The following is a 26076-nucleotide window of genomic DNA, read 5'->3' as shown; positions in this document are numbered from 1 at the left end:
GGAAGATCCCACATGCCTCAGAGTAACTAAGGCTGTGAGCCACAAGTATTGAGCCTGTGCATAAAGCTCGGGGGCCGGAATGACTGAGGCCACGAGCTGCAGCTACTGATGTCCGAGTGTCCTAGAGCCCGTGCTCCATGAAGGGAGAAGCCACTGCAATGAAAAGTCTGAGCACGGCCACGAGAGAGCAGCCCGCAGTCTGCACAGCCAGAGAAACGCCCGGGTACCCATGAAGACCCAGCACAGCCAAAAATAAAGGGAATCATTAAAAAATGCATCATGCCTGTTGCGATGAAAAATACATACAATATATAGAGTTATATATGATGATAACAATATGCAATATATATAATATATAATTGTATACTGGAAACATATAAAGTTATCTATAATTATAATATATAAATTACATGTTCGATATATATTTATATATAAATTATAAAACGTATAGTTATATATAATTATAATATAGTTATATATATATTTATAATATAGTTATATATATAACATATAAAGCCATATATATTTATAATATATAACATTATATACAATTTATATGTAAATTATAAAGTATAAAAAGTTACCTATAATTATAATATATAAATTATGTATTTAATATATTCATATATATAAATTATAGCATATATAGTTATATAATTATAATATAGTTTTATATATAAAAATAGTCATATATAATTATAATATATAACATATACAATTTATATGTAAATTATAAATTATATAAAATTATCTATAATTATAATATATAAATTCTGTTCAATATATATTTATATATAAATTATAAAATATATAGTTATATAATTACAATATAGTTTTATATATAGTCATATATAATTATATAACATTATATATAATTTATATATAAATTATAAAGTATATAAAGTTATCTATAATTATAATATTAATTTATATATTTAATGTATATTCATATATATTATAACATATATAGTTATATATATTTTTAATTATTATATAATATATTATATATAAAGTCATATACAATTTTAACATTCAGTTCAGTTCAGTCGCTCAGTCATGTCCAACTCTTTGTGACCCCATGGACTGCAGCATGCCAGGCCTCCCTGTCCATCACCAACTCCTGGAGTGTACTCAAACTCATGGCCATAGAATCGGTGATGCCATCCAACCATCTCATCCTCTGTCGTCCCCTTCTCCCCTGGCCTTCAGTCTTTCCCAGCATCAGGGTCTTTTCCAATGAGTAGGCTCTTCACATCAGGTGGCCAAAGTATTGGAGTTTCAGCTTCAGCATCAGTCCTTCCAATGAATATTCAGGAGTGATCTCCTTTAGGATGGACTGGTTGGATCTCCTTGTAGTCCAAGGGACTCTCAAGAGTCTACTCCAACACCACAGTTCAAAAGCACCAATTTTTAGGCTCCTGCATTGCAGGCAGACGCTTTACCCTATGAGCCACCAGGGAGCATTCTTAGGCTAGTATACATAATACATATAAAATATAACATACTATATATAATATATATAATAATATATAATGCATGATAACATATGTTTTGAATATACACACACATACACACACACACACACACACACACACACACACATATATATAGGCCGAAAAGTTTGTTCAAGTTCTCCATATGATGTCATGGAAAACTCAAACTTCCAGTGAAGTTGCTCAGTGGTGTCCCACTCTTTGCGATCCCCTGGGCTGTAGCCTACTAGGCTCCTCCATCCATGGAATTTGCCAGGCAAGAGCTCTGGAGAGGGTGGCCATTTCCTTCTCCAGGGTATCTTCCCAGCCCAGGGATCGAATCCAGGTCTCCGGCAAACTTTTCAGCCAACCCAGTATATATGGCATGGTGACTACATGCATGACACGTGGCCAGCACTGCACGGTGGATATGAGTGATGACTGTAACCAGGGATGCTGAAATCTTGCAGCAACCAAGACTGACCAAAAAAAAAAAGACTGACAACAATGACTCTGAAGTCACGGGGTTCCAATTCCATTTCTTTTTTTTCCACTGGTGGAAGGCAGGATAATGTTGACCCTGTGTGCTGCATGTTTGGTCACCCAGTCGTGTCCAACTCTTTGCAACCCTATGGGCTGTAGCCCCCCAGGCTCCTCTGCCCATGGAATTCTCCAGGCAAGAATACTGGAGGGAGTTGCCATTTCCTCCTCCCGGGGATCTTGGAGGCCCAGGGATCGAACTTGTGTCTCCTGCATTGGCAGATGGATTCTTTAATATTAGCTCCTCCTGGGAAGCCCAGTGGAGCCCCCATATGTCCCCAAATGGAATCCGGGGAAATGGCGCCTTATACGACAAAAGGAGAGTTTATTCTGGGCTCTGTGAGTGGGCTGAATACAATCATGAGGGTCTTTCTAAGGGAAAGAGAGAGGCAGGGGCGTTGGTGTCAGAGCTGCAGTGAGACAGGTTTCAGGATGCTACGTCAGGAGAAAGCCAAGAGATGCAGCTGGTCTCTGGCCACTGGGAGAGGCAAGAAAGTAGGCATTTCCGAGAGACTTCATGAAGGAACGTGGCTCTGCCAACACCCTGATTTCAACCCTCGTGGGCTCATTCTGGACATCGGACCTGCAGAGCCATAAGATCATCCACTTGGGTTGCTCAGAGGCACCAAAGCAGTGGCGATTTGTCAAGGCAGACCCAGGGAATGAAAATACGGGTTCCGTGCCCGTGGGCGCACAGATCAACTGTGCCATGCTGTGTGTTACAAACAGGGAAGATGTGAGTATTCTATGGGACTGGGACCTCCGGCCTGGAAGGCAGGAGGGCAGCAACAGCGGCATTTTCATCACAGTTAGAGTTAGCCACTCAGTCCACTCTTTGTGACCCCATGGGCTGTAGCCCACCAGGCTCCTCTGTCCATGGGATTCTCCAGGCAAGGATACTGGAGTGGGTTGTCATTTCCTTCTCCAGGGGGATCTTCCCCACCCAGGGGTCGAACCTGGGTTGTCCTCATTGGAGGCAGATGCTTTAACACTAGTACTACCTGGGAAGTGATTCAAAAGTAACTAAGCAGAGCATGAAAGGGCTAACAGGAGGGGCTGCAGGGAGGAGGTAGGACAGGGTCAGAATGTCCACAAAAGATGCTCGGCAAGGCCTCCCGCTCACGGACCCTGGGGAAGGCAGACCGGAACACGGAAGCCTTGGGCTCAGAGAGGCCAGGGCTACTGGGTCCCTCTGGCAGAGAACACGGGGATGGATGGAAAAACAGACACGCTGCTCCCCCCGCCCAGAGCAGTGCCCCTTTTAAAACATGCTGTGCAGAACTGGAGGCCAAGAACAAGCCCAGACGATGCCTCTTGCCTGGAGGAGCACCGGCTCTAAATAAACAGCCTTTGAGTTGGCTAGGGAAGAAGAAAGATGGTTCGCAGGGCAAGGCGGGAGGGTTGTAAGGAAGATACATGAAACAAAAGAGGTGAAGGAGGCTGGATTCATTTTTTTCTGAAAACGCCTGAACAGAGAAAAGAGCACGGTCTGAATTTAAAACCCTGGTTGAGTCACTGTCAAATTTGCACGTTTAACATCCTGCTGGTACTCGGTCCTGATGGGGAATCACAAAGGGATGAGGACTGAGTCCATCTTCCTGCAAAATTCCTCCACCATTCACTCTGAGACTCTTGTTAGCAGCTGTCTTGTTAAGAGCTGTCTCCAAACCAGCCTTCCATTTCTGTCTCTGTCGAATCCTTCCACACGGCAGGTCAAATGCCTCTGAGTGGCAGGAGCATATGCTTGTCCGTCTTTTGCCTCATCTGGGCACAGACTTGTATGAAATTATCCATTTGTCATTTTGTTGCTCCTCTTAGGCATCTCCCTGCCTAGATAACACTGATTCCCGGGGTTGGTGTGAACCCGAAGGAAGCAGAGGCTTCCCTGGTGGCTCAGCGCTAAAGAACGCACCTGTCAATGCCTCTCAAGAGTGCTCACCCAAGCTGCAGCTCCAGGGTCTCCATTTCTCCCAGTAGGAGGGGACAGGCATAGAGCATTGGGTATTTAAAAAAAAAATTGTTATTGGAGGGTGGTTCATTTCTGATTCACAGCAAAGTGATTTGTTTATACACACGTATCTACTGTTTTTCAGATTCTTTGCCCACTTAGGGTATTACCGAGTACTGAGTCGAGTTCCTGTCCTATACAGGAAGTCCTTATTGGTATCTCTTTTATATATAGCAGTGTGTACGTGGGGTTTCCCAGGTGGCGCTAGTGGTCAGGAACACGCCTGCCAGTGCAGGAGACTTAAGAGCTTCAGGTTTGATCCCTGGGTCCAGAAGATCCCCAGGAGGAGGGTTCGATCCATGGGTCAGGAAGATCTCCTGGAGGAGGGCATGGCAACCCACTCCAGTGTTCTTGCCTGGAGAATCCCGTGGACAGAGGAGGCTGGTGGGCTACAGTCTACGGGGGTCACAACTTAACAACTAAAGAACAAGAAGGAAACCCGGGACAAATGTAACTAGCCCAAGCGTCATCTCAACCAAGAGACTCTAGCTTCCATTCTCCTCCTCGATGTGTTCATTCAAGAGATTAAAAGGCCGCCAGACAGAGATGGGACAGGGCGCAAAACTGCCCAGCTTCGATCGAAGTATGATCCACCGCCAAACAGGGCAAAAATAAACAACAGTTGTCTGCTCGCGCCCCTGAGGAAGAGGAGAGGTGAACAACTGCAGAACACCCTTAAAATAACTGACCTGGTTTGAAAAGTTGAAGGTGACGCTTGAAACAAGACATCAAACAGCAAAATTATCTGAGCCCAGGGCTGACACGTGTTCTCTCTCAAGACCCCGGTGGGGGGCGGGGGCGGGGCGGGGTTGAGGGGGGAAGGCACTATTTCACGAACTGTCAGTGCTTTGCCCAAGTTCTCAGAAGCTCAGAAACAGCAGGGCCAGACTCCAGCAAATGAGGATAGCTTTATTTCAGGAAATCCTGATCTAGCAAATCAGCCATCAGACCGCATCTGGCTCAACTGCCATAGTCTGCAGCTGCTGCTGCTAAGTCGCTCCAGTCGTGTCTGACTCTGTGCGACCCCATAGACGGCAGCCCACCAGGCTCCCCCGTCCCTGGGATTCTCCAGGCAAGAACACTGGAGTGGGTTGCCATGTCCTTCTCCAATGCATGAAAGTGAAAAGTGAAAGTGAAGTCACTCAGTTGTGTCCGACTCTTAGTGACCCCATGGACTGCAGCCCACCAGGCTCCTCCATCCATGGGATTTTCCTGGCAAGAGTACTGGAGTGGGGTGCCATTGCCTTCTCCCATAGTCTGCAGAGCACTGCTCTTTTTTTTTTTTTTTTTTAATAATTGGAATATAGTTGATTTACAATGTTATATTCATTTCAGGCATACGACAAAGTGATTCATCTATACATAATCCAGTATAAGCATTATACTTGCAATCTTTACAAAGATCAGCCCTGAATCTACATGTTAGATCTTATTTCCTATGATCTTCTTGGAAGCCTGACATGCTCGTTGACCCTGACTATCTTCACTGCTCCTGTGTGCTAAGTCACTGCAGTTGTGTCTGACTCCTTGCGACCCCAAGCACTGTAGCCCACAAGGCTCCTCTACCCATGGGATTCTCCAGGCAAGAATACTGGAGAGGACTGCCATTTAGGATCTTCCTGACCCAAGGACTGAACTCACGTTGATGTTCAGTCTCTAAGTTGGGTCCATCTCTGCGATCCCATGGACTGCAGCATGCCAGGCTCCCCTGTCCTTTACTATCTCCTGGGGCTTGCTCAAATTCATGTTCATTGAGTCAGTGATGGCATCCAACCATCTCACCCTCTGTCATGCCCTTTCTCCTCTTGCCCTCAATCTTTCCCAGCATCAGGGCGCTTCCCAATGAGTTGGCTCTTTGCATCAGGTGGCCAAAGTCTTGGCGCTTCAGCTTCAGCATCGGTCCTTCCAATGAGTACTCAGGATTGATTTCCTTTAGGACTGACTGGTTTGATCTCCTTGCAGTCCAAGTGGGCCTCGGGAAAGTCATATGAACAAAGCTAGCGGACGTGATGGAATTCCAGCAGAACTGGACTATTTCTCAGCATCCATTTCTACAGACCACGTTCTTCCCTGGACCGTCTTCTCTCCTGGTTATCTCTCATTTCCCTGTCACTCTCTTTGTTGGCCCTGTTGTTTTCTTTGTTGGATCATCTACCATCTCACCTTCTATATTTAACACATCTTCTTATTTCAAATGACCCCATACACCTCTTCAGACAGTAACCCAATATGGGTCTCTGCTCAGGAGTCCCAATTCCTCAAGGAAACCTCTACCTACCCAATCACACCAGCCACAAACCATAATGATGGTTTGATGGTTGATGATGCTTGATGTCTTCTTCTTCCTCAAACCCCATATCCAATCCGTTGCCACTACCAATGGATTTTTTCCAACACAATCACACTCTTCCATTGCTTTCTTCACTGAGTTAAACCATTGATCTTTTGGGTTCCCTGGTATCTCAGTTGGTAAAGAATCCGCCTGCAACACGGGAGACCTGGGTTCGATCCCTGGGTTGGGAAGATTCCCCTGGAGAAGGGAAAGGCTACCCACTCCAGTATTCTTGGGCTTCCCTGGTGGCTCAGCTGGTAGAGAATCTGCCTGCAATGTGGGAGACCTGGATTTGATCCCTGGGTTGGGAAGATCCCCTGGAGAAGGGAAAGGCTACCCACTCCAGTATTCTGGCCTGGAGAATTCCGTGGACATAGTTCACGGGGTCTCAAAGAGTCGGATGTGACGGAGCGACATTCACTTTCATTGATCCGTGAAACCCAGGCTCAAATGTTTTTTTCCATTTACATATTGACTCAAAAATCACTCCTTTTAAAATATTTATTTACTTATTTGTTTGACCACACCAGATCTTAGTTGCAGCATGTAACCTCTTTAGTTTTGACATGTGGGGTCTAGTTCTCTGACCAGGGATTGAACCCGAACCCCCTGCATTGGGAGCTCAGAGGCTTAGCCAGTAGACCAGCAGGGAAGTCCCTGAAAAACCATGTCCTACAACAGGTCAGGCACTGTTCTCGGTTCTGGGGATACAGGTGATGCGGGTACAATGAGTCTGCCGACAGCAGTCTTGCACTCGGGCGGTTACGTAACAGTCAACCCTGCCCTCACTAAGGGCACTTAGGAGACACTCTGCACGCACAGCCTTTTAAATCATTGTGACAATGCTCTACGACGTTCCTACAAGGACAATCCTATCATTCCGGTTCTAAAGACAGGGAACCAAGTCTCTGCCCAGGAGGCCTAATTCCTCAAGGACTTAAGCCTCTATCCACCCAATCAGACCAGCCAAAAGCATGAGATGTTTTGTATTATTCCTCAATTCATCCTTATCGTCACTCCTTCAGCGTTTCCTTATACCAGATTTGGGTGATATTCTTAACCTCCAATTTTAACTACTACCCAAATGGAAATAACTGCATACATACATATATATACGTATATACATGTGTGTGTATATATATACACATACACACATTTATTTTGTTTTTTTTTTCCATCCATTCATCTATCTATATCTATCCATCCATTTATATTTATCTACCCATTCATCGATCTATATCTACCTATCCATATGTATCTATCTATTATCTATCTATATCTACACATCCATCTATATCTGTCTATCCATCCATCCATCTATATCTGTCTATCCATCCATCCACCTATATATATGCATTCATCCATCCATCTCTATCCATCTATGCATCCATATGTATCTATTTATCTATCTACGCACCCATCCATCCCCATCTAATCATTCTATAGGATGCATTAATGGGGATGTAGGATACCTCTCCTCAGTTACATCACACAATAGCTCTTGTTCACAATTTCATCTCCAGCAACACTGAGCTGCCTTTTCGCTCCCCAGAAGCATCTCATTTCTGCCTGGAATGAACTTTCCACCTCTCCTCCCTGCCAGCCAACACTTTCACACATCAGCCTGCAAAAGGCCAACATCTCCTGGGAGGTTCTCTCAGTTCCCAGGTTGGGAGAGCAACCTCCGCTGGTCCCTTCTCAGAGGTTCCTGTCTAGTTTGTAATCTGACACCATGTCCTTTGAGCTCCATCTCAACAGAAGACTATGAGTTCCTAGCGGTCAGAGACCCTGTATTCATTGCCACGATGCCTTAGAAGCTGCCCCGTGCCTGCCATACAGTGTAGACTCAATAAATGCACGCTTGTCACTGGAACTGAACCAAAGGATTGAACTGCTAAGCGGGGATAACATATGACCTTCTTTCAAAGAGGAAAAGCCCAGTGAACTCCTAGTACACAAGTCCCGCCAGTAGAGGGACCGGCCAGCACTGCCCACTCTCAGGAAGCTGATGAAACTATTTGCCAAAATCTGAAGGGGGCTTCCCTGCTGGCTCAGGCAGTAAAGACTCCACCTGCAATGCAGGAAACCCAGGTTCGATTCCTGGGTGGGGAAGATCCCCTGGAGGAGGAAATAGCAACCCACTCCAGTATTCTTGCCTGGAGAATCCCACAGGCGGAGGAGCCTGGAGGGCTACAGTCCATGGACTGAATGATGAACCTAAATGTAACCACCTCCCAATAAACTACCAGAGCTTCTTGCTCTTATTTTTTTTTTTCCCCCAATGAAAGTATCCATTGCTCTGAAAGCTGTGGGACTCTATGAGGCAAGGAGAAGCCAGACTCAGAAGCAATCTGGACTCCAGCCCATCAGCTCCTTATGAAATGTGTACTTCAAGGACCAGCAACTGCAGGACCGTCCATCCAGGACTCAGGAAATTTGGCAAGCCTCCTTTCTTGCACATACAGGAAAAACATGATTTTCAGCCCCCACCCCTGCCAACCAATGCTTCTGCAGACGTTATCTACACACAAGGTTAATTTATCCACTCCACTGGCATTTATTACCTGCCTTTAAATTTATCCAATCCACTTGCATTTATTACCTGCCTTTAGGCAGAGTAGAAGGGAGGTGGGGATTGACAAGGGAGCCGCCTGCTGGGTGACCTTGACTTTGGAGAGGAACAAAACTGAAGCCAGAGCCAGGAATACAATGCTCTCAATCCAAGACCTTGGGGAATTTTCAACTATGAGGAAGAGAGTGGAAACACTCAACTCTAAAAGAATCTTAGGTTATTCTGGTCCCAGCTAAGGGAGGGTATTTTAAGGAAAAGGTGAAAATGACTTTACAAATACTATGTGTTGGGGAGGGTGGGAAGTAAAGGGAACCCTTCTGCACTGTTGGTTGGAATATAAGTTGGGGCAGCACTGTGGAAAACAGCATTCAGTTCAGATCAATTCAGTCACTCAGTTGTGTCTGACTGTTTGACACCCCACCGACTGCAGCACGCCAGGCCTCCCTGTCCATCACCAACTCCTGGAGCTTGCTCAAACTCATGCCCATTGACTCGGTGATGCCATCCAATGATCTGTCGACCCCTTCTCCTCCCGCCTTGGAGGTTCCTTAAATAACTAAAAATAGATCTATCCTAGCATCCAGCAAGCCAACTCCTGGGCAAACATCCAGAGAAAACTAAAGATATATGTAACGAGAGGTGAGTGGATAAACAAAATGAGGTACATATATACAATGGAATATCACTCAGCCATAAAAAAGAATGACATGATGCCATTTGCACCAACTTGGATCAACCTAGAGATGATCATATTAAGTGAAGTGAAAAAAATGCATTTGAGTCAGCCCTAATGAGGTAGATGAACCTAGAGCCTATTGGATGCAGAGAAGAAAGTCAGAAACAAAAAGACAAGTATATTAACATATATAAACAGAATCAATTGCACTCCTCTCACACGTTAGTAAAGGAATGCTCAAAATTCTCCAAGCCAGGCTTCAGCAACATGTGAACCGTGAAATTCCAGATGTTTAAGCTGGTTTAGAAAAGGCAGAGGAACCAGAGATCAAATTGCCAACATCTGCTGGATCATTGAAAAAGCAAGACAGTTCCAGAAAAACATCTATTTCTGCTTTATTGACTATGCCAAAGCCTTTGACTGTGTGGATCACAATAAACTGTGGAAAATTCTGAAAGAGATGGGAATACCAGACCACCTGACCTGCCTGTTGAGAAAGCTGTATGCAGGTCAGGAAGCAACAGTTAGAACTGGACATGGAACAACAGACTGGTTCCAAATAAGAAAAGGAGTATGTCAAGGCTGTATACTGTCACCTGCTTATTTAACTTTTATGCAGAGTACATCATGAGAAACGCTGGGCTGGAAGAAGCACAAGCTGGAATCAAGACTGCAGAGAGAAATATCAATAACCTCAGATATGCAGATGACACCACCCTTATGGCAGAAAGTGAAGAGGAACTCAAAAGCCTCTTGATGAAAGTGAAAGAGGAGAGTGAAAAAGTTGGCTTAAAGCTCCACATTCAGAAAAGTAAGATCATGGCATCTGGTCCCATCACTTCATGGAAAACAGATGAGGAAACAGTGGAAACGGTGTCAGACTTTATTTTTCTGGGCTCCAAAATCACTGCAGATGGTGACTGCAACCATGAAATTAAAAGACACTCACTCCTTGGAAGGAAAGTTATGACCAGCCTAGACAGCATATTAAAAAGCAGAGACATTACTTTGTCAACAAAGGTCCGTCTAGTCAAGGCTATGGTTTTTCCAGTGGTCATGTATGGATGTGAGAGTTGGACCATAAAGAACACCGAGCACCGAAGAATTGATGATTTGAACTGTGGTGTTGGAGAAGACTCTTGAGAGTACCTTGGATTGCCAGGAGATCCAACTAGTCCATCCTAAAGGAGATCAGTCCTGGGTGTTCATTGGAAGGACTGATGCTGAAGCTGAAACTCCAGTACTTTGGCCACCTCAGCAAAGAGCTGACTCATTTGAAAAGACCCTGATGCTGGGAAAGATTGAAGGCGGGAGGAGAAGGGGACGACAGAGGATGAGATGGCTGGATGGCATCACTGACTCGATGGACGTGAGTCTGAGTGAACTCCGGGAGTTGGTGATGGACAGGGAGGCGTGGCGTGCTGCGGTTCCTGGGGTGGCAGAGAGTCGGACACGACTGAGCGAGTGAACGGAACTGGATGGAATCTAGCAAGATGGGACTGATGAACCCATGTGCAGAGCCGCAATGGGGGACAGACGTGGACACAGCGGGCTAAGGAGAGGGTGGGACGATTTGCGAGAACAGCATAGAAACATGTACACTACCGTGTTTAAAATAGTTGGGAACTTGCTGTATGACTTACGGAGCTCAACCCAGGGGTCCGTGACAACCGAGAGGGGTGGGATGGGGTCGGGGGGAGGTTCAAGAGGGAGGGGACGTCTGTATACCTGTGGCCGACTCACGCTGATGCAGGGCAGAAACCGACACTGTATGGTAAAGCAATTATCCTCCAGATAAAAACAAAACAGGGAGCAGCTGTGAGCATGCTTTGCAGATTGGATGAAAACTGCAAGCCCGCAGGCATCTCTCAGACCTTTGACCCTCTCTTTCTGACCCAGCCTCACCATACTCTTGTGTTTCTGAAGACTCAGCTATCATCACGAAATCCCACTACAGCCTCCTCCTTCTCTGCTCCATCCGGCTTTCTCAGAGTCCTCAGCTGGGGGTCCTCTGTCCCCAAACTGGGGCTCCATCCCAACGTGTATGTGAGTTTCGTAAATAATGTATCACCTGCTCGCCCCTTCTATTACTGTGATTTATGTCCACATCGCAGCAACAGCCGCTAAGCCGCTTTGGAACCTAAAGGACCCTCTTCGGGGGAACGAATGGATGGTGGGGATGTGCTGTGGGGTGGGGCGGCTAGCACATGACATTCAGTCTGTGAATGCATCTCAAGAGACGCTACCATCTATCAAATAACAAAACCAACTTTCTGAACACAGCCCATAACCTCATGGAAATAGGGAAAAAGCACCTCATCTTCTTATATAGGAATACAAGCTTCCAGCTTCTCGCCACTTGAAAATAAGAGTAAATACAGGAGGGCTGGCTGAATCATTTTACTAAAGAGTTCCTGGAGGGCTTTGCTGGTGGTCCAGGGACTAAGAAAGTGTGATGCCAAAGCAAGGGGCCCAGGTTTGATTCCTGGTCAGAGCAATAGACCCCACATGCCACATCTAAGAGATCACGTGAAAAAGTGAAAGCGTTGGTCACTCAGTCGTGTCCAACTCTTTGCGACCCCTTGGACTGTAGCCCGCCAAGCTCCTCTGCCCGTGGGATTTCTCCAGGCAAGAATACAGGGGTGGGTTGCCATTTCCACCTCCAGGGGATCTTCCCCACCCAAGAATCGAATCCGCATCTCCTGTGCCTCCAGTTTGGCAGATGGATTCTTTACCACTGAGCCACCTGGGGAGCCCAAATACATAAATAAATATGCATATGAAAAAAAAAGAACATGACTAAGGTCCTCCGAGGTCCGGAAGAAGGGAGCGAGGGCTGAGCCGGGGGGCCCAGCGCTGATGCCACAGGCACTGCCCACCGAACACATTTCTTACCTTTGTAGATACCGTTACTGCCTCCTTGAACTTCCCCTTTGACGGTCACCTCCTCTACGTGAGCTCCTTGGTCGGAGGAGAAGTACACCAGGGTGTTATTAGCCAGTTTCAGCTCGTCGAGGACATCCAAGATCTGCCCTGAAGGGGAGGAAACACTCAAGGTTAAAAAAGCACAATCTTTACAACAGAAACAGAGGTGATTTGCCCTTGTGCACTCGTCTGGGAATTGGTGATGCTGAGGAGACAGTCTTATACCCTGAGCCCTCTCGCCCACGCAGATTCTAATCCGTGATGCTCCATAATCAGAAGGACCCACAGTGGCTGGGCACTCGGCAGAGACAAGGAGAAAGGTTAGTCATGGAATTAAGTCTCATCTGTAAGTATCATTTGAACCTCTAGGCATCGTGGGGCAATCCTCCAGGGAGGCTCGATAAACATTCTAGAAGAACCAGGCTCACACACTATGAGCCCTTTGGAGGAAGATGCTAGCAGAGGGAAGATTGTTGCAACCATCAGCTGGCCTTGGTCTTGAGGTCATAAAAACGTCTACTAGATGCCATCAATATGTGTTAATATACGATCTTTGTTTTTCTCCTTTGAACTTACTTCACTCTGTATGAAAGACTCTAGGTGGATCCACATCACTACGAATGACCCAATCTTGTTCCCTTTTATGGCTGAGTAATATTCCACTGTGTATATGTAGCACGACTTCTTAATCCATTTGCCTAGAGGAGTCAGATGAGGGGGTAGGGAGGAGGTTCAAGAGGCAGGGGATATATACATATATACCTACAGCTCACATGTTGTACAGCATAAACTAACTCATCATTGTAAAGCAATTATTCTCCAGCTAAAGAAAAGGAAGTCTACTAGCTTTCCTCACTGTCTGGTAAAAAACTAAACCATCAGGTCTCCTCTTATATGACGAAACATCTCTATAAATACTTTTTGATGAAGGCCCTTTCTAATAGTTACCATAGATACCCAGGTCTAAAACTGCCCGTCATGAAAAATCTATTTTCCTCACATTTTCCTTTTCTTTGTCCTCATCTTTTTTCCCCCAAACTGCATGTTCTAGACTAACCCTAACATATTGTTGTTTAGTCGCTAAGCGGTGTCTGACTCTTTGTGATCCTGTGGACTGTAGCCCACCAGGCTCCTCTGTCCATGGGATTCTCCAGGCAAGAATACTGGAGTGGGTTGCCCTTCCCTTCTGCACAGGATCTTCCCCACCTGGGGATCATACCCGGGTCTCCTGCATTACAGGCAGATCCTCTACTGTCTGAGCCACCAGGGAAGCCTAGGAAGTGGCAGACAACAAATAAAGAGTGAAGTCTGATAACAAAACCCAGACTCTCAAAGCCAGCACAGCTTAGCAGATGAACAGACCCATGGATGGCATGGTATGACAGCTTATCTCTTCATCACATTCGTCCAGGAAGATGGGAAGCGAGTACAAAGCATGATGACCCTACATCAGACCTGACTTCATCAATTGGTAAAGGTGGGCCCAGGACATGTGGCGCTTGACTGCACTTTTCTCCCTTTATAGCTCAAATTTTTCATAAGGAAAAAAAAATTACAGAAGCAAGCTGAAGATGGAAGAATGGGCTGAAATACAGCCTCTCTGATTAGGAAGCTCTCATCTGGGCTTCCCTCATAAGTCAGTTGGTAAAGAATCCACCTGCAGTGTGGGAGACGTGGGTTCCATCTGCCTGTAGTGTGGGAGACGTGGGTTCCATCCCTGCATTGGGAAGATCCTCTGGAGAAGGGAAAGGCTACCCATTCAGGTATTCTGGCCTAGAGAATCCCATGGACTGTATAGTCCATGGGGTCACAGAGTCGGACACAACTGAGCAACGTTCACTCAACTCACTCATCTGCTCTCAAATCAGAAGAAAATGATGGTCAGACTAGAGGCATCTAATTTATAATTCCCACAGAGATCCCTTATAGTCCCATGGTGCTGGCTTCATTTGGCCAGTGCAGGCAGTTAGTTATACTGTGAGGTATTAAAGGGCCTGAGCTGGTTTTCTGAGGTCTGCTAAGAGCTTTAAATGCTTCTCAAGTGGCTCAGCCGAAAAGAATCTGCCTGCCTATGTAGGAGATGCAGGTTTGATCCTTGAGTTGGGAATATTCTCTGGAGAAGGAAACTTCAACCCACTCCAGTGTTCTGGCCTGGGAGAATCCCACAGAGGAGCCTGGCTGACTGCAGTCCATGGGGTCGCAAAGAGTTGGACAGGACTTAGGAACTAAACAGCAGGCACAAAGAGTATTTAGACCTCATCTCTGCCTCTTCCATTTGCACCCAACAAGCTTACAAGAAAGCCTACGGGCTCCTTCCCTCAGTGCCCACGTGGGGTTCAAACTGTACCAGCTCCTACCTACACGCAGGAACCCACATCTAGGAGTCAGCTTCTATCTCCCACAACGGCTTATTTGTCTCCTTTTCCCCATCTCCTGAAAGCCATCTTCACAGCGGCCCAGCAGCTACCCTGCTCTGTCCAGAAAGTCTCATCACCTGGGAGTTACAACCCTTTCTGTATCGTCTTGGTGTGGCTCAAGGATCGCTCATCTCGACGGGGGACCCACGTTTTGGGGTGAGGTCAGTGTAGGATAATCACAACGGGAACTCTACAAGCACACCGGGCATCCTTGGCAGCAGAAGTAACAACTGAGGAGGCTGCCCTGGTGGTCCAGGGGCTAAGGGCCGCAGTGGTGAAGAATCCGCCTGCAAGGCAGGAGATGCAGGTTCCATCCCTGCGTCGGGAAGATCCCCTGGAGGAAGGGAATGGCAACCCACTGCAGGATTCTGGCCTGGAGAGTCCCCACGGACAGAGGAGCCTGGCGGGCTGCAGTCCATGGGGTCTCAAAGCAGTCGGACACGACTGAGCGACTAAACCACCACAACCCAGGGGCCGACACTCCACGCTCCCAATGCAGGGGGCCCGGGTTCCATCCCTGATGAGGGAACTGGAGCCCACCGGCTGCAACCCAGAGTTCAGAGGTCACAACTGGAGACCCCCACATGCCACGGTGAACATCAGCCATCCTGTGTGATCTCACATGCGACAACTAAGATCCTACTCAGCCAAATAAATAAATATTAAATTAAAAAAAGGCAATAACCAAATATGGGTAATTGGTCAAATAAATAAATGTTTAAAAAAAGACAAAATAAAAAAATTAAAAATAAAATAAAGATTAAAAAATAAAATAAAAAAGGCAATAACTGAATATTGGTAATCAGCCAAATAAATAAATATTTTTAAAAGACAATAACTGAATATGGGTAATCGGCCAAATAAATATTTTTAAAAAAAGACAAAATAAAAAAAAATTAAAAATAAAATAAAGATTAAAAAATATAAAAAAGACAATAAACTGAATATTGGTAATTGGCCAAATAAATATGTGTAAGCCTATCCAGCAGACAGATCACATACCCCATGGAGTCAGGCCCTCCACCCCGGGGGCTGCACCCTGACTGATTTTGTCCAAAAAGAGGGCATAAAAAGCTACAGGGTCCACCCTCTGTGGAGGTGGCAGACATGATTTCCAATGCAAAAGCAACATCCGCTTCATCTGTCACCAGACATATTCTTGCTATCTGATTGCAACGCCACAGGCTAGAGGACGCTCAGTCTCTCTCAGCGCTTCATTCCGTACGATAAACATTCCTGGAAGCCTCGCCGTGGAGATGAACGTCGTCCTCAGGATCAGGGGATAAGACGCGCAGGACTGTTTCAGCGAGTTGTCTCCCGTGATCAATCATCACCAGCCAGACATTTATTGGGCTGTGCTTTGATTCAGCTCCACAAACCACCTGTGCACGCAGGATTGGGGTAATTGGACTCTGACACTAATTTAAGGCTTATCACTTTGCGAATGGTAATTAGTTTAATGAGTTGGCACAGGAAGGAGCAACAAGGCAGAGATACAACCCCCACGTACACTCTGACGGAGAAGGAAATGGCAACACGCTCCAGTACTCTTGCCTGGAGAATCCCGTGGACAGAGGAGCCTGGAGGGCTGCTGTCCATAGGGGTCGCACAGAGTCGGAAGCGACTTAGTATGCATGCACTGGAGAAGGAAATGGCAACCCACTCCAGTGTTCTTGCCTGGAGAATCCTAGGGACAGGGGAGCCTGCTGGGCTGCCGTCCATGGGGCGCACAGAGTCGGACACGGCTGAAGCGACGGAGCCGCAACAGCATACACTCTGAAGGAAGAAGGCCCCTTTGGGGGCCTTCCCTGGTGGCTCGTTGGGAAAGAACCTGCTGGTCAAGGCCTTTGATCCCTGGTCTGGGATCAAACTTGGGTTTGATCCCTGGTCCGGGAAGATCCCGCATGCCGAGGGGCAACGACGACCATGTGCCACAATACTGAGCCCGCGCCCTAAAGCCCTGGAGCTGAACTCTTGGAGCCCATGCAACCTACAGCCCATACTCCAAAACGAGAGAAGCCCCCGCAATGAGAGCCCATGCAACCTACAGCCCATACTCCAAAACGAGAGAAGCCCCCGCAATGAGAGCCCATGCAACCTACAGCCCATATTCCAAAACGAGAGAAGCCCCTGCAATGAGAGCCCATGCAACCTACAGCCCATACTCCAAAACGAGAGAAGCCCCTGCAATGAGAAGCCCACACCCCACAACTCGAGAGCAGCCCCCTCTCCCTGCGACTAGAGAAAAGCCCGTGCAGCGACGAAGACCCAGCCCAGTCAAAAATAAAAGGAAAGAACTGCAAAGAGAACATGTGAAAAAAATCTACAAAAAACCCCCACGAACGTCCCTTGCATGCACATAAAAATTTCTAAGTATTAACCAAACAACACAGATCAGGGCTTCACTTCCCTGTGCTGTAATTGGTATTTGCAAAAGGCCATACAACCATGCACCTCTGTTTCAAACGAAAGTATTTTTGAATATACATATATAGAAGTAGCTTAGTATAAAGAAAAATGCTATGAAGAAATATCTTTTTGAAAAATGCGGCTTCTGTGGCAACTTCTACGAAAACAACACAAATATTTAGAGCTTGTTTATTTATAGTTGCCAAAACCTTGGAAGTAACCAAGGTGTCTTTCAGCACCTTGGTAGATGAATGGATAAACTAACTGGGGTCTAGCCACTCAATGTGATGTTATTCACCGATACAAGGAAATGAGTTATCAAGCCATGAAGAGGCATGGAAGAAACTTAAATGCATATGACTATCACAGGAGACCTGGGTTCCATCCCTGGGTCGGAAAGATCTCCTGGAGAAGGAAATAGCAACCCACTGCAGTATTCCTGCCTGGAGAATCCCATGGACAGAGGAGCCTGGTGGGCTACAGTCCGTGGAGTCACAAAGAGTCAGAAACACCTGAGTGGCTAAACAACACACACACACACACAGACGTGAAACAAGCCAATCTGAAAAGGCTGCATACAGCATGATTCAACTCTGTGACACGCCGGAAGACGCAAAACCATGCAGACAGTAAAAAGATCAGTGCTCCTGAGGGGCTGGGGATCAGGGAGGGACGAACAGGGAGGGCAAGTATTGTATTCAGTTGAGTTCAGTCGCTCAGTCGTGTCTGACTCTTTGCCATCCCATGAACTGCAGCACACCAGGGCTCCCTGTCCATCAGCAACTCCCGGAGTCCACCCAAACCCATATCCATCGAGTCAATGATGCCATCCAACCATCTCATCCTCTGTCATCCCCTTCTCCTCCAGCCCTCAAACTTTCCCAGCATCAGGTCTTTTCCAATGAGTCAGCTCTTCGCATCAGGTGGCCAAAGGATTGGAGTCTCAGCTTCAACATCAGTCCTTCCAATGAACACCCAGGACTGATCTCCTTTAGGATAGACTGGTTGGATCTCCTTGCAGTCCAAGGGACTCTCAAGAGTCTTCTCCAACACCACAGTTCAAAAGCATCAATTCTTCAGCAGTAAGCTTTCTTTATGGTCCAACTCTCGCTTCCATACATGACTACTGGGAAAACCATAGCCTTGACTAGATGGACCTTTGCTGGCAAAGTGATGTCTCTGCTTTTGAATATGCTATCTAGGTTGGTCATAACTTTCCTTCCAAGGAGTAAGCGTCTTTTAATTTCATGGCTGCAAGTATTGTGAATGATACTGTAATGATTACACATTTGCCCCAACCCATGCAAAGAGTTGACTCATTGGAAAAGACCGTGATGCCGGGAAAGATCAAAGGCAGGAGGAGAAGGGGACGACAGAGGATGAGATGGCTGGATGGCATCACCGACTCAATGGACATGAGTTTGAGCAAACTCCAGGAGTTGGTGATGGACAGGGAGGCCTGGAGTGCTACAGTCCATGGGGTCAAAAAGAGCTGGACACGACTGAAGTGACTGAACAACAACAAAAATAAAAGGCACAAATTCAGTAGTGAACTGTAATGACAACTATGCATTTTAACTGATGTTAATGGGGTCACAAAGAGTCGGACAGGACTGAGCGACTAAACTAAACCGAATGTATCAATATTGGTTCATCAAAAGCAACACACATACTGTGCTGCTGCTGTTGCTGCTGCTGCTAAGTCGCTTCAGTCGTGTCCGACTCTGTGCGACCCCACAGACGGCAGCCCACCAGGCTCCTCCGTCCCTGGGATTCTCCAGGCAAGAACACTGGAGTGGGTTGCCATTCCCTTCTCCAATGCATGAAAGTGAAAAGTGAGAGTCAAGTCGCAAGGTCATCTGATGTTTGGACTTTTGCCTTCCAAGGCCAGGGGGTGTGGGTTCAATCCCTTGTCGGGGAGCTGAGATTCTACAAAAAGACAAATGAACAAAAAAAAAGGCAGAAGCAATAGCATAAGAAATTCAATAAGGACTTTAGAAATGGTCCACATAAAAAAAAAAAAGACAGAGAGAGAGAGAATACAGCAAATCGTGTGCAGAAGAAATGAATATAGAAAAATTCTCTGTACTTTCTGCTCTGTTTTCCTGTAAACTTAAAACTGCTATACAAAGAAAAATAGTCTACTGCAAACTGCAGTCCAGGGGTTAGGACTTTATGTTTTCACTGCTGAGGGACCAGGTTTGATCGCTTCCTGGAGAAAGAAATGGCAACCCACTCCAGAATTTCATGGACAGGGGAGCCTGGCAGGCTACAGCCCGTGGGGTCGCAAAGAGTCGGGCACGACTGAGTGAGTAACACTCGGGGAACTGGGATCTTGCAAGCTGCTTGGCTTGTTTTTTAAAAAAAAAAGACACAATATTACAACGAGCAAACATTTCTTTAAATCGTCTGCTAATTTTTAAAAGATGCCTTTCAAATGCCCTGTCGGTTCCCACACATCGTCATACTGCATTCAACTCGTGTTGACAAAAAGCCACTGAAAAAGGGATAAAAACCAGAGCGTGCAGAGTGCTGGGGATGGCGGATGTTTGATCCCAGATCCCCCTGGTTGATCACTGCCTTTCCTCAAGGCAGCTACATGCCCCCGTGACAGTTTTCCCTGCAGGCTGTTTTCAAACCCAGACGACCCAGCAGCCACACTCACTACACAGAATCCTTCTACTAAAATATATGTCACATCTTCCCTCATCTTCACACTCCTCCCTAGATATCTCCTCCAAATTCCAATATTTTCAAACGACCATGATAAGATACTTCCTTTGCCCCCATCCATTCCTTCGATCCATCGCCTAGAGTGATAAGTTGATCATTTTCATTAAAAGGACATTATACCACTGGGCTGGGATTAAGAATCCCAGAGAATCTAGCTGATGCTCCCACGCATGGATACCTGAAAAAGCATCATATTTCTGATTCTCTTTCAGTTCTTTTTCTCCCTGAGAGAGGCACCCTCGTATCTCATCCTATTTGGGTCTTAAACGCCAGAATCTCATCCGAAAAGCCCATTAGCCGTTAGATGTTTCATGACACTGATCCTATAAAGGTCTAACATATTTCTTGTCTAAAAAAATTCTGCAGCGAAATCTCCTGTGGGAACAAACACCGCTGTATTATTCTTGCTTTCAGACCCACATGCTGCAAGTCAGAGGTCCGCAAATATTATCTTTCAGAGGTTCTCAAGGTATAATGACGCCCATTTATATCGGATGATAGTTCTGAATTACCGGTGGAGGGCTGCAGGATAGTGTATAAATGAAATGTTTTATTTCCAAAGCTTCCCCACATTCTTCCCGAAAATGAAACAAATACAGAAAACAAGCCATTTTCGAGAGCACTTTGTTATCTAACCGGAGACAGCAAAGATTGAGTGTATCGGAGGTGGGGGAGGGAGGGAAATGAGGGCTCGCTGACGAGGGTTCGGTCATTTTAAAGCAGAAATCTGGGAGGTGTGAAAATGACGGTCCCTTCCTCCCACAAGTGTGGACGCAGGTTGAAAGAAGCCCGCGTTCTGGAGAATTTGTCCCTTCCACTGATTCCTGCCACAGGCAACAGTGATAACACGTGCCACTGTGATGGACAAAGTGAGAGAGAAGGTTTTCCAGCCCTCAGCCGGAATCCTAGGTCTTGCCTGAGACGGAGTTGCCGTCATGGAGAAATTGACTGTCCAGGGTCTGGCTCCCAGGTCCCAAGTCCTGGGTCCCTGGTTCGCTCACTGCGGTTCTTGACCTCCGAGTGGGTGCACGCGTCCTAAGTCGCTTCAGTCGTGTCCGACTCTGTGACCCTATGGGCTGCAGCCCTCCAGACTCCTCTGTCCATGGGATTCTCCAGGCAGGAACACTGGAGTGGGTGGCCGTGGCCTCCTCCGGGGATCTTCCCGACCCAGGGACTGAACCCAGGGTCTTCCTGCATTGGCAGGTGGGTTCTTTACCCCTAGCGCCCCCCGGGAAGCCCGTCTAAGTTGGAGGTCATAACATATAACGGTAGAGGGTTACCATGACTGATGACAGAGATCTGCATCGCAAACTCTTAGCCCTGGATCATGAGTACTAACGCAGCTTAGCTCTTCTTAAAGCGGAGTTAAAACTCAGAGTTAAACTATCAGCTTGCCTGACAGCAAAACTACCACGAGGCACTACCTCCCACAGGTCACAATGGCCATCATTAAAACGTCTACAAATGTTAGAGGGGTTGTGGAGAAACGGGAACCCGCCAACACTGCTGGCGTGAATGTACGTTGGTCCAGAACAGTATGGAGGTTCCTTTAAAAACTAAAAATAGAGCTTCCGTATGATCCTGCAATCACACGCCTGGGCACATATCCAGAGAAAACCATAATTCAAAAAACATACATGCACCGCAATGCTCACAGCAGCAATATTTACAATAACCAAGACTTGGAAGTAACCTACACATCCAGGGAGAGAGGAATGGACAAAGAAGACGAGCCACATATACAAAGTGGAATATTACTCAGCCATAAAAAAAGAACGGAATAATGCCACCTGCAGCAACATGAAAGGACCTCGAGCTTGTGATACTGAGTGAAGTTAAAGAGAGAAAGACAGACATCCTATGATATCGCTTTACATGGAATCCAAAAAATGATACAAATGAATTCATTCGTAAAACAGACACAGACACAGAAAACCCACTTGTAGCTAGCAAAGGGTTGGGAGAAGGGATAAATCATGGATTTGAAATTCAAAGATACACACTACTTTACATAGAGCAGATAAACCACAAGGACCCACTGTATAGCACAGGGAGCTATATTCAATACCTTGTAACAATCTGTAACAGAAAAGAATCTGAAGAAGTTGTGTGTGTCTATATAAAACTGAATCACTTTGCTGTATACCCGAAACATTGTAAATCAACAATACTTCAATAACAAAAATTTTTTAATCAAGTTGTCTAAGGGAGGACTTGCTATTTCAGCAAATCTGGCTTTTCTCTTGTTTCCTATAAGGTAGGTTGCTGCTGCTGCTGCTGCTAAGTCGCTTCAGTCGTGTCCAACTCTGTGTGACCCCATAGACGGCAGCCCATAGGCTCCCCCATCCCTGGGATTCTGCAGGCAAGAACACTGGAGTGGGTTGCCGTTTCCTTCTCCAATGCATGAAAGTGAAAAGTGAAAGGGAAGTCGCTCAGTCGTGTCCGACTCTTAGCGACCCCATGGACTGCAGCCTACCAGGCTCCTCGGTCCATGGGATTTTCCAGGCAAGAGTTACTGGAGTGGGGTGCCATTGCCTTCTCCAATAAGGTAGGTGGATTCAGGCAAAATATGGAAACAAAAACGCTGTGATGTCGCTATTCAGCTGTCTGGAAACACTGAGCTCATAAGGAAAGGGAATATCTCCTGAAGCAGACACACACCATGCATGAATAATTAAGAAAGAATTTCCACCTACTCAGTGTAATTCAGGGAACACAGGAAATGCTGAAAGATTCGCCTAAAAGCATTTCAGTAAGTCCTTCCTGTGATCAACAGGTCAACGATGGAACGCAAATGTTCCCAAAGAGGGTAGGATCTGAAGATAAACGAGAGAGCGTGTATTAATAAGTGTAGCAACCGGTGGTGGCCACGACTGTCTGAGGGGCTTGGGGAAACAGTAGGTGGTATTTCAGGGAGCAAGCTTCAGCCTGTGTTCTGATGCGCCCCTGCATCAGCTACCGGGAGAGACAAATTATGCTGTCGTTGAGCCTACAAAGGCAATTCTTTGTTAGCTTACGTGGGGTTAGGAGCATAGCCAACATGGTCATATTTGTCAACGTACTGACATTGTGCGCCTGCTTAGCTGCACCCAATGCTTTGCAGCTAGCCTTGTAGGCCACCAGGCTCCTCTGTCCATCGTCCAGGCAAGAAGACTGGAGTTTGGGTTGCCAATTTCTCCCCCAGGGGATCTTCCTGACCCAGGGATCCAACCATTGTCTTCTGCATTGGCCAGGCAGACTTTTTACCCCTGGGCTACCTGGGAAGATCTTTATGCTGTCGTTGTTCAGTCGCTCAGTCGTGTCCAACTCTTTGCGACCCTGTGGACTGCAGCACGCCAGGCCTCCCTGTCCATCACCAACTCCAGGAGCTTGCTCAAACTCATGTCCATCGAGTCAGTGATACCATCCAACCATGTCATCCTCTGTCATCCCCTTCTCCTGCCTTCAATCTTTCCCAGCACCAGGGTCTTTTCAAATGGGTCAGTTCTTCACATCAGGTGGCCAAAGGATCAGAGTTTCACCTTCAGCATCTATCCTTCAGGGTCGGTTGCCTTTATGATTGACTGGTCTCATCTCCTTGCAGTCCAAGGCACTGGCAATAGTCTTCTCCAGCAGCACAATTTGAAGGCATCAATTCTTTGGCACTCAGCCTTTTTTACGGTCCAGCTCTCACATCCGTACACGACTACTGGAAAGACCATAGCTGTGACTAGACGGACCTTTGTTGGCAACATAATGTCTCTACTTTTTAACACGCTTCCTAGGTTGGTCATAGCTTTGACTAAATACAATAAATAATTAGGATGATCAGGGTAACTAAGAAGCATGAAGCTGCGAGATGGAAATGTTGTTTTCTCCGAACGATCCTTTCCTGACGTGGCTTCACTTCACGTCACTTCTCGGGTTCCTTCCTGTCTGAGTCCACACTGTCTCCAGGAAATCCATCCTTATTCTGCGTTGCCCCGGTTGCTATGATTACACGGTGATTTCCAATCTTAAGCCCATCTCTGCCCTCATCGCAGCTCTACTGTGAGATGGATTCCCTCCGCCAGCATGTGTTCCCCACCACTTGGGATGCTTCCGAGGCTCTGATAACCATCTTCTCCAATTAACAAGAAATTCTGTTTTTCCACCCCCCTCACCTCCCCAGGGTGTTGCATGGGATGGAAATGATTTCAATAACTCCAACCAGTCCTCATTCTCAGCGAGCACAGCTGTGCTTTCGCGCGTGTGCACAACAGCAGTGTCACTGAGTGTGGTCAGTGGCATCGCACGTGTGCGTCTGCAGGGGGAAATCAGAGTCAATACGCCCGCGGGTCAGAGGAAGGCTCTGCGGTCAGTGTCTGTGGTCGTTGCCTCCCCAGGAGGATAAGCATCACAGAGGACTGGCTCACCTGGGCAGCGGTCGCTCAGACAGCAGCAGTCGTTTTAAAGGGCAGCTCTCGCAGGAAACACAGGTCTCCCCGCTCTTGATGCAGCTATACCTCTGTATCTGCTGGTCTTCACTGGGTTGCAGAGAAGAAAGCCTGCATCTCGTTTGCTCTGTGCAAACGGCCACCAGTTGAACTTGCCAGGGGGGTTTGTCCAGGGTTTGTGATGGAGACTGACATTGCCCACTGGTCCAGGGGGCACTTTCTATGGTCCAAGCCAGTGCAGAGCTCTAGAAAGGGGTCGGCCAGAACTTCTCCAGCGATGGAAGAGATGACCGTTACACTTCCCACCTGAGCTGGGCTGTGAGCAGTGCATGTCCATAGGCGATGGACAGTGAATGACCAAGGAAACCAAGCTCTTCAGAAGGCTCTTTTTTTATGATGTCCTTCACACCATCCCTATTCATCTTCTTTTCAATCTTTAAACTGTTCTATTTTGCATTGTTGTTCAGTCGCTAAGTTGTGTCCAACTCTTTGAAACCCCCTGGACTGCAGCATGCCAGGCTTTCCTGTCCTTCACTATCTTCCAGAGTTTGCTCAAACTCATGTTTGCTAAGTCGGTGATGCCATCCAACCACCTCATCCTCAGCTGTCCCCTTCTCCTCCTGCCCTCAATCTTTCCCAGAATCAGGGTCTTTTCCAATGAGTCAGCTCTTCACATCAGGTGGCCAAAGTATTGGAGCATTTGGGGCATAGTCAGTTAACAATGTTGTGACAGATTCAGGTGGACAGCAAAGGGACTCAACAATATAATATATACATGTATCCATTCTCCCCTAAACCCTCCTTTCATCCAGGTTGCCACATAACATTGATCTACTCATTTTTTAATCTCAGGACTAGATTTTTTTTTTCCTTTGGCATTGGATTGGACCATATATAAAGCTGAGGATGTAAAATGGAAAGTGATGCTTCTGTTTGCAGACACCTTTACATTATTCACAGATTCAACTCCTCCTCACCATTCAAATTAAAACCTGGACATGCTGGGCCTTTCTTGGTGGTCCAGTGGCTAAGATACCACACTCCCAATGCAGGGGGTCTAGGTTCGATTCCTGGTCAGGGAACTAGATCGTACATGCCACAAATAAGACTTTGCACGCCACAACCAAAGACCCTGTGTGCTACCAAAGAGTTTGCATGCCACAACCAAAGACCCGGTATATTACAACTGACGTGGTGCTGCTGCTGCTGCTGCTAAGTCGCTTCAGTCGTGTCCAGCTCTGTGCAACCCCATAGACGGCAGCCCACCAGGCTCCCCCGTCCCTGGGATTCTCCAGGCAAGAATACTAGAGTGGATTGCCATCTCATTCTCCAATGCATGAAAGTGAAAAGTGAAAGTGAAGTCGCTCAGTCGTGTCCGACTCTTCGCTACCCCATGGACTGCAGCCTATCAGGCTCCTCCGTCCATGGGATTTTCCAGGCAAGAGTACTGGAGTGGGGTGCCATGGCCTTCTCCAAAGACGTGGTGCAGTCAAATAAATAAATACGTATTAAAAAAGAAAAGTGGATACATTGACTACCACCCCACCAAGCTCCTCTCTTATGTCCAAGTGACCTCC

General features: G+C 46.7%; 1 protein-coding gene across 3 annotated transcripts in view; it reads right to left on the bottom strand.

The window, feature by feature from the left end:
• Window positions 1–26076, bottom strand: part of STS (steroid sulfatase) — a 163315-nt gene that overhangs the window by 26698 nt on the left and 110541 nt on the right. For all 3 annotated transcript variants that reach the window (XM_024987847.2, XM_024987848.2, NM_001075394.2), the window contains 1 exon segment: window positions 12496–12633. In XM_024987847.2, coding sequence (XP_024843615.2) covers window positions 12496–12633 — 138 coding nt within the window.

Source organism: Bos taurus, chromosome Y, assembly GCF_002263795.3.
Source record: "Bos taurus isolate L1 Dominette 01449 registration number 42190680 breed Hereford chromosome Y, ARS-UCD2.0, whole genome shotgun sequence".
NCBI classification, from domain to species: Eukaryota; Metazoa; Chordata; class Mammalia; order Artiodactyla; family Bovidae; genus Bos; species Bos taurus.
The sequence above is the reverse complement of the archived record's forward strand: the minus strand, read 5'-3'. Positions and strand labels throughout refer to the sequence as shown.